Raw genomic sequence first — 10082 nt, forward strand, 5'->3', positions numbered from 1 at the left:
GCCACGGGACCGCGAGCCTCACAACATCCGGGCCCGGCGCTGGTAGGAGAAGCGCCGCGGCTGGTTGTTATGGAGACGGGCTGCTACAATCTCTCCAAAGGGTTCGCGGTTTCACCCTGGAGGACTGCTCCGGATATTGATACGGATTTAATTGGGTGTACTAAAAAGGCCGCATCCCCTGGGGCACTCGCCGGTCTTCTTGCGGTCTGCTACTGGAAGACTCTGACGAAAAAATAAACAAAGACGACACCGAGAATGACCGAGTATGACTGGGTGGGTTTGGGCAAAGGGCTGGATGTTTTGTGAATGTTAATATTCTTTGCTTTAAATTTGGGGCACCCGTAGTCCCATCTGACCCCTCCCCCCCAAAAAAATTTCTAGGCAACTACTAGGCTACACAGATGCAAATGTGCATTATTGCATTAAGCCAGAATTGCTCTGAAGGTGTAAAGATGATTGGGGATGGTATGCAACTCCTACCCTATTGCAAGCTGTGAGGTCATAGCTTTGAAAACGCACCTTGTAAACTTTACATTTGTTTACATTGTACCTTGTTCAAAAGATATGAGCTATCAAAGGATATGGTGCACTTATACTCACTATTGATGGAAACGAGAAAGCTAAGGTTTAACTTTCGTCCCTCAATAGTGGCAAAAAAAAAAAAAAGGAAAACATTAACAAGGAAGATGGTGGGCCTCAGCTGAAATAAAAGGATGCCTCAAAATTAGGCTTTCAGATCTTTTGCTTTGGAGGTTACTATATTTAACTGTCACTATATTTAACTGTGATATGTCAACTGTGACACATCAAAAAAAAACATTTTAACTTCATAATTACAGCTTCTCTAAGGGATATTTTTATTATTTCAATGGCTCGCTTTTATTATTTTTTAAATATGTGTGATTATACCGAAGAACTTTGAAAAGTCACAGACTTCTAGTGAGTCTAATTCTAGGAGAAGCTTAAAAATTAAATTAGTAAGTAAGCTAATACCATCTATTTATAGATTTTTATTCTTTTCACGGCACTTTCATAGCCAATTCTAGTCAATTTTAAAATAATCATTTACAATTTTAGTTTACCTTTTTATCCTTAAGTACAAAACAGTTTCTGACCCCGTGAATAACTGGCAGTTAACTTAAAATAATCCTTTCATTATTCTGTGAATGAGGCTATTTTGTTTTCAATTGTATCTAGTTTGAACTCCACATTTAAGAATATGAGATTTGAATGTGTTATAGAATTGTACACCTGAAACCTATGTAATTTTGGTACCAGTGTAACCGCAATAAAGTCAATAAAAAAGAAAAAAGAAAAGTAAAAAGTATATCAGACTTAAAGAGGGTGAAACCCAAATAAGAAAGCTGTAGTGAGGGCCTCAGACGTAAAGTAAAATCAATGGGTATTTTGTTTCTAAGTCTATAAACATTTGTGAATTATCCTGGAGATCTAAAAGATTTAGGTAGACTCTAACTTCCAGATTGTGGGGTACAAATTATACCAACAAAGTTTTATCAGCTAATTTATTGTCTATTTTGACTAGATTTGGTTTTCTGTATTACAGAATTCTAAAGCCAGTGGTGGAGGGTGATGTGATGAAAAGGAGTCCTCTGTGCCTGAGGTTGCCCTGGGCAACCTGACTGGGTGTCCATAAAGTAAATTAGAGTTGGTACTTTTCCCCACAAATCACAGGGCAGCCACCTTCCACCTAAGAAGCTTTCCCTTACGGAGGAAATCTAGACATTTTTTAACTACCGAAACTTTTTGCCTACGTGGACCCCCACAGAGTGCATTTATTAATGCATACTTTCCTTTATGCTTTTTGAATAATTAAACATCAGTTTTGCCCTGGCTGGTGTGGCTCAGTGGATTGAGAGCTGGCCTGCGAACCAAAGAGTCACCAGTTCAATTCCCAGTCAGAGCACATGCCTGGGTTGCAAGCCAGGATCCCAGTAGGGTGGCGTGTGAAAGGCAACCACACACTGATGTTTCTCTCCCTCTCTCCTTCCCCCTCTCTTAAAAAAAAAAAGAAAAGAAAAAGAAAATCAGTTCCTACTGTTATTTTGGAGAGCCCCAATAAGGGAGTCCTCAAATTAGGATACAATACTATCTAATCCATCTCCTTTAATTTATATTCATAGACAAGGAACTTGAACCCTTGTAAAAACAATTTCATCAAAGTCACACAGCTATTATGAGCACCAGCATCAGAAACCAGCCCTGGTAACACTTAATATGTGCTTTTATAACCCTTACAGCAGGAGAAATACAAATACAAACAAATTTACCAATTAGTTTGCTTGACTTGTTTTTGTATAATCCATGTAGGTATCATTATAGCCCTCTCTCTCTCCTGTTGGGTAGCTGAGGTGGCCAGGAAGGGACCAGGAGCCAAAAAGAGCCAATTGGGGGTTTTATTGGAGGCTGAGATCAGGCGGGCTGAGTGCAAGCCGACTACAGCTGCAAGGGAAAGGGTAGAAGGTTTTTTTAAGGGTGTGTAGCAGACCCCGGGGGGGGTAGGTTACCCTGCTGATCTGCCCCCGGTGTCCTGGGTACAAGTGTTTGCCAGACAGCGTCCTATGATTGGAGATGGCTGGTTCAATGACAGAAAGTCCAGGAGATTTATAGGCCTTGTTCTGGGGGAAAAAGCTCCAGGGAGAGGGGAGGAGCAGTGAAGATTCACCTGGTTTCCAGCAGGATGCCTTCAGCTACACTTCAGTTGCTTCTGAGACCTGCTGGCTAAACTTCAGTTGCTTCTGATAATGGGGAATCTCGTGATCAGGTGTTAAGCCAGTGACACATACCTTTTTTGTTCCAGCACAGGCAATGGCTTAGGTCCCCCATATCCCAGTACATTCTAACTCCTCCCAAAGGCCTTTTAAACCCCTGACCACCACTTAGCCACATCTTTTATAACAAAGGTATAAGCTAGTACAGCAAGTCCTTGTGATAACATTCATGAGATGCCCTACAAACTTAACTCTTGTTTATATCAGTTAGCCTATGGTAAAATTGGTTTCACTCAAATTCCAAGACTCTATAAGCCTTTAGTGAGGACTGACTATAACTCCAAGTATGATCTAGGAACCAGTAGCCTGAGTATCACCTGGCCTGCTATATAGCTCCTTTCCACACCCACTCAAGGCCCCGACAACAGCCAAAGTAATCATACTAAAACTTTTGACATCATGGCATGCTCCTCCATAAAACCCTTAAATAGCTCACCTTTGCTTTTACTATAAGGATCCAGATTTTTAACACAGCCAACACCACCCTGCAGTCTGGCATCTGCCCCTCTATTCTCACATCAACTTACTTGACTTGGGCCACACTTTTTCTTTGTTCCCACCTCTGTCTTTTCCTTCCTTGCCTTATACTTTTAGATTCAATGACACTTCACCAGAATGGCCTTCTTTAGCCTTTCACAGTAGGTTAGAACTTCCTATGTATTTTCATAAATATCTTGGGTTTTGTTTTTGTTTTCCTTCAGAGCACTCAACCACCATTACTCTACACTTGATCTTAGCCAAAAGGCTAGGAAGGGATGCCCACCATTATTCCCAAATGCCCTCAAGAGAACAGGATTCCCAAAAAAGTGGAGTGGCTAGGGCTACGTTTTTTGTTTTGTTTTTCCAGCTTTATTGAGATATAACAGACATGTAACACTGTGTAGGTTTAAGGTATACAAGATGATGATTTGATATATTAATATATTGTGAAACAATTTCCAAAATAAGGTTAACACCTCCATCACCTCACATAGTTACAATTTTGTGTGTATATGGTGAGAATATTTAAGATCTACTTTCTTAGCAACTTTAAAGTACATGCTGATAATACAGTATTGTTAACTATAGTCACCACGCTGTACACAGATCCCCCGAACTTATAACGGGAAGTATATACCCCTTGACTAACATCTCTTCATTTCCCCCAGTCTTTCCCAGCCCCTGGCAACCACCATTTCTACTCTTTCTTAATAAGTTTGGCTTTTTTTTTTTAGATTCCAAATAATATGTACAGTCATACAGTAATTGTCTTTCTCTGTTTATTATGTATAGATACCACATTTTCTTTACCTGTTCATCCTTCCATGGACATGGAGGTGGCTTCTGTGGCCTGGCCATTGTAAATAATGCCATGATGAACATGGGGGTGCAGGCATCTCTTTGAGATAGTGGTTTCTATAAGGAAACAAAATTTGCCATCCCTTATTGCCTCTGGCATAAGGACTAGTTTAGGCTGATTATTTTTTATTTTTAATTTTATTTTATTTATTTTTTTTAAATTTTATTTGTTTATTTTTAGAGAGGGAAGGGAGGGAGATAGAGAGAGAGAGAAACATCAATGTGTGGTTGTTGGGGGTCATGGCCTGCAACCCAGGCATGTACCCTGACTGGGAATCGAACCTGCGACACTTTGGTTCGCAGCCCGCGCTCAACCTGCTGAGCTACACCAGCCAGGGCTTAGGCTGATTATTTTTAAGAAAGCTGCCAACATAGGAAAAGCTCTAAAAACTGAGAAGTTACCCTTTTGTAAAAGCTTTTTTTATATGTATCTGTATAAGGGAAATTTCCACTTGTAAGGGTGACTCCCTCACTTTAGGAGGAAGAGGGGGGATAACCTGATCTCTGGAAACAACTATTAATGGAGAAGTTGAGGACTTAAATCTGCTAAACCACCTTACACTTGGCTACTGTGCTTTCCTGGTAATTCCCCCTCCCATAACCGACTGCCCACCCACCACATATTTTGTCTTTAGCTGGTGATATTATTTAAGGTAGTGGCTTTACCCATTTCAGACTTGCTCAATTTCCTTGGGTCTCTCCCATTTATATGAAGTACACAAGCTTTTAAACTTTGTTAAACTTTTGTTTTTCTACTGCTAACCTGTCTCATGTCAATTTGATTATTAGACTAGCCAAAAGAACCTAGGATAGAGGAAAAATTTCCTTCCCCAAATTTTATTTATTTTGGATACATATCCAGGATTGGGATTGCTGAATCATATGGTAGTTATATATTTAATATTTTGAGGAACCTCCATACAATTTTCCACAGTGGCTGCACCAGTTTACATTCCAACAGTACATAGGGGTTTCCCGTCTTTCACATCTTTGCCAGCACCTGTTAACCTCTGCACTTCTTGATGACAGCAGTTCTAACAGGTGTGAGATAATATCTCATTGTGGTCTTCTCATGTTGTTCATTGTATATGCGTGTGTTTAAACTTATTTGTTACAACTTTATTCTGGTTCAAATACCAGTTCTGTCCAGAAAAAGTCCAACCATTGTTAATATAACAAGAACGGTTTGTGCAACATTGATGTAACCTGGCAGCCAAGGAGAGTGGACTGGAATGCACATGCATGAACAATGATGACTTCACTGTACTAGTCAGTGGGGGTGGTGGATACCCCTGGGTGAGCATGTGTACTGTGTGGCCGTCACATTCAAAAAAAAGTGAGTAGAGCAATGAATCTGCATCAGATTTTGTGTTAAGTTTGAACATTTCTCTACGGAAACTATTTGGGTGATTCAGAAGGCTGCAGATATGGGCAGCTGGTGATTGGCAGCTTCATCATGACATGCCCAATCATGCATCATAGCTCATGCTTGACATCACGTGCAGAGGTTTTGGCAAAACATCAAATCACACAGGTGACTCAGCCCCACTACAGCCCAGATTTGGTACCCTGCAACTTCTGGCTTTTCCCAAAACTAGAATCACCTTTGAAAGGGAAGAGATTTCAGAACATCGATGAGATTCAGTAAAATATGATGGGGCAGCTGATGGTAACTGGGAGAACTGTGTGAGGTCCCAGGGTGCCTACTTTGAAGGGGACTGAGGTGTCATTGTCCTATGTACAATGTTTCTTGTGTCTTGTATCTTCTTCAATAAATGTCTCTATTTTTCACATTACATAGCTTGATACTTTCTGGACAGGTGTTGCTGTAGGTACATATTTTTAATAGTTAACTTTTATTGTATTTTTTCCATTACTATTTATCTTCCCTAGATCCTCTTCCACCTTCACCCACCTCCTCCCTTGCACTGCACTCACCACGCTGTTGTCTGTGTCCCTGAGTTCTTTTCCTTTTTGCTTGATCCCTCTACCCTCTCAGTGCTTTCCTGACCCAGAACTGTCAACCTGCTCTCTATCTATGAGTCTGTCTCTATTTTGCTTGTTAATTCAATTTGTTCATTAGATTCCACATATGTTAAACACCTTTTCATGTACTTCTTGGCCATTTGTGTGTCTTCTTTAGAAAAATGTCTATTCAGGTCCTCTGACCAATTTTTAATCAGATTTTTGTTTGTTTGCTTTTGAGTTACACAAGTTCCTCATATATTTTTAATATCTTTAATATTAACCCCTCATCAGATATATGGTTCACAGACATTTTCTCCCATTCTATAGATTGTCTCATTCTGTTGATGGTTTTTGTTGTTGTTGTTGTTTTGCTGTGCAGAAACTTTTTGGTTTGATGTAGTCCCACTTGTTTAGTTTTGCATTTGTTGCTTATACTTTAGGGTCATATCCAAAAAATCCTTGCCAAGACTAATATGAAGGAAATTTTTTCCTATTTTTTTACTAGGAGTTTTGCAGTTTCAGATCTTACATTTAAGTCTTCATTTCAAGTTGATTTTTGTGAGTGGTATAAAATAGGGTTGGGACTAAGTTGAATAGTTTTGTTTTTTTTTCCAGAACTTTATAATTGAGAATGATTTGATGTGTTTATGTTTTAGGATAAGAAAAGTGCTTCAGCTTCAAATTCAGACACAGAAATTAAACCGGAACAACTGCCTACTTGTGTGAACCCCGGAAATCCTGTGTTTTCCTGCATGTTGGATCCAAAGACACTCCATACAGCAACCTCACTATCACAACCTAAGATGGTCATGTATAAAACCAGTTCAAGTGCTTATGGTGGATTTTCACCTATACCGCAGTTTTTTCCCTGCAATTATACTCCAAAAGGGCAAGAATTTTCAAGCCGTATCAGAGCTACTGGATTTTATCAAAATAACACTCTCAATACTGCACTTGACAGAAGCAGAACCCTTGATTTTCCTAATTTCCAACACACTCTATGAAAATGTATTCCTTTGTATATTTAAGAGAAAATAAACTCAGGAAAAAATGAATTTTAAGACTAAGGCTAGAATTCCTAATTTGAAATATAAAAATATTTGAATTTAAAGAATATCTTTAAGAAATGAAGCATTTCACCTGATAACTGAGTGATATGAACTTAAAAAAAAAAAATCCTCACCCAAGAATACGGTTTATTGATTTTAGAGAGGGAGGAAGGGGGAGAGACAGAGAGAGACATCAATGTGAGAAGTACTGATCGGCCACTTCCCACACATGCTCCAAGCAGGGATAGAACCTAGGTATGTGATTGGGGATTGAAACCGCAACCTTTTTTCAGTGTACAGGACAACACTCCACCCAGCTGAGCCACCAGCCAGGGCTGACATTGACTTCTTAAATACAAATGTGTTCAGAAAAGCAGCATAAAAGGTAGAAGCATTTTTGTACATCCTTACTTTATTTATTACATGTACGCCCCACACATCAAAAAACTTTCATGATCTCAATTGCCTATTGAGTATATTTATCACGACAACACGGGAGGTCTAAGAAAAAGATTAAAATAAAGACTCTGACCAGTTTGCCCACTTTTGTGTTATTTCAAGTAATGGCTTCAAACCTGGGGAAATGTTAGTTCCCTCTGCCAGGCTTGTGGAAGAGAGGACTTGTTATTCATTCACTCAGCAAACAGTTATTAAATACCTGCTTATGGCAGATACTATACTATGCAAATGTAACAAAAATAAAAGACAATCTTATTGTTTCAGTGAATTTTAAGAGATTGGCAAATTAATAATATGCGATAATTCATGCAATGTAAAGTATACAAAAGTCTTTTAGACATAGAGACAATGGCTCAAAATGAGACCAAGGAGCCCTGGCCAACTAGCTCAGCTGGTTGGAGCATCATCCCGATACACCAAGGTAATTGGTTCGATCCCTGGTCAGTCAGGGCACATACAAGAATCAACCAATGAATGTATCAATAAGTGGAACAACAAATTAATGTTTCTCTCTCTCTCTTTTTAAATTTTATGATGTTAGTTTCTGCTGTTGTTTTTTTAAAGATTTTATTTATTTATTTTTAGAGAGAGGGGAATGGAGGGAGAGAGGGAGAGAAATAATGATGTGTGGTTGCCTCCCACACACTGCCCCAACTGGGGACCTGGCCTGCAACCCAGGCATGTGCCCTGACTGGGAATTGAACCTTTAGGTTCACAGGCTGGTGCTCAATCCACTGAGCCACACCAGCCAGGCCTCTCTCTCTCTCTTAAAAAAAAAAAAAAATTATGAGACCAACCTGATCAGAAGCATCCTGGAGAAGGTAAAGCCAAATCAAAGGAAAAGTCAGTCCAAGCAGAAAAAACAGAATGTATGTAAGTATAAAGATGTGAGAGAATGTGACATAGTTTTATAAATGCAATTAGTTTGATACAGGCTTCCCCTGCTATCCAAGAGTACAGTATTCCTGGGAAACCTTTCATAAGCCAAAATGGTGTAAAATGAAGAGTGTCCTCCATTTTCTGAAAGTTTGTATTATACCATTTCACTTTTACAGAAGACCTGCATTACTACATGTTTTCCCTAACCAAAAGAAATCCAAAGAGGATGTTGCTTTTACCAAAAAGCTGTTACTGTCACTGTACCTATTTCTCCCTTTTGGTTTTAGGTTCAGGATATTAGCATCAATTAGAAAGAATAATCCTGTGAGTCACTAAGGAATCAGAAAAGCATGATCTTCTGTAAAAAAAAGGCTTGATGTGAGGAAACAGTGCAAACTCTACAGCCTCATGAAATTCTTTCAGAATTTGTTATTTGTTAACAGCACAAACAAGAAGAAAAATTGGTTTTGTTCACTACCTCTAAAACAGCAAAAATTGAGGGACTGCACATGATTTTGAAGCAAATAATACAATAGAACTTGAATGTACTAGCTTTTTCTCCACATAAACTATACAAGCCATTTTCCCTTCACTGTAGGTGATCAATTTGTGGCAAGTAGAGTCAACTTTTTAATGTGTAAAATCTACATATTAGACTAATGTTCCTTACTATGACAGGTTGTTAGGCTTTTTGTTTTCTTGTTATTGCTAAAATTCTCAGGATGAATATCTTGAGATCAAGCACACTGTCTGGAATACCATTATGTAGCCATTCATTGCATATTAAAGTTTAGGGACTATTCTAGGCACTAAGAGCCTGCCCTCATGGAGCTTAGATTCTAGTAAATCCTAGTAGGGGAAAACAGACCAAAAAACATGCATAAATATGTACACATGTTTATTTTTATTTATTTATATATACAAATATATATATAAATAAATGTGTTGGGAACTGCCCTGCCTGGTTTCAGGAGCTGTAACCACCCCCCCCCCCCCCATGGCTAAGGCTGAGTGAGCGACCTTCCCACCATAGGCCACTAAGGAGACAAAGCTTATCTCCCTGGCAGGGGTGCCACTTCTGCTCCTTTTACTTCATCCATAACTGGCCCCCAATGCTTGATCAGTTAGCCAATGATGGGTAAGATTCCCCAAGGGGGGGACGGCCTAAGACAGGCATGATCACAGGGACCCCCAGGGAAAGACTTAGGGAGCTATAGCAAAAGGGGGTGATGGACCCTCACCCCTCTGCCATGACATAGCCTGAGTCCTCATTCCATCTGAGAGAAGTCTCTTAATCTCTTGGCTGCCTCGCTCCCCCTGCCTGACTTAAGCCTGAAACAATGACAGAGGGCAGTGAAGCCCTGTGCTGGAGAAGGCAGTTCCCTGGGTGATCAGGCCTAAGAAAGAATATGTAAAATCCTGTGAAATCTGCTTTGTTTAGAATGCTCTCAATTAAATGATAAGGGTCCAAGCAAGAAGTTAGTTTGTTCTTCAAAGTTTTACAGCCCTTTAGCTATCTGACCCTGATTCATAATAGGCCCTCATGGTTCTTTGTATGTTATCTATTGTTTGATCCCCACTGCCTGATAATGATTAATGA

At 39.5% G+C, this 10082-nt stretch overlaps 1 protein-coding gene across 1 annotated transcript; it reads left to right on the plus strand.

Annotated features, from left to right (window-relative positions):
* Positions 1-16: 16 nt before the first annotated feature.
* Positions 17-7129, plus strand: PIERCE2 (piercer of microtubule wall 2). The gene is made up of 2 exons (XM_045823512.1): positions 17-273; positions 6752-7129. The coding sequence occupies exons 1-2, from the start codon at positions 256-258 to the stop codon at positions 7097-7099; spliced, it is 366 nt and encodes a 121-aa protein (XP_045679468.1). The 5' UTR covers positions 17-255; the 3' UTR covers positions 7100-7129.
* Positions 7130-10082: the final 2953 nt, after the last annotated feature.

The sequence above is a fragment of the Phyllostomus hastatus genome, unplaced genomic scaffold, assembly GCF_019186645.2.
Source record: "Phyllostomus hastatus isolate PE091 unplaced genomic scaffold, TTU_PhHast_1.1 phas_scaffold_501, whole genome shotgun sequence".
Classification (NCBI taxonomy): domain Eukaryota; kingdom Metazoa; phylum Chordata; class Mammalia; order Chiroptera; family Phyllostomidae; genus Phyllostomus; species Phyllostomus hastatus.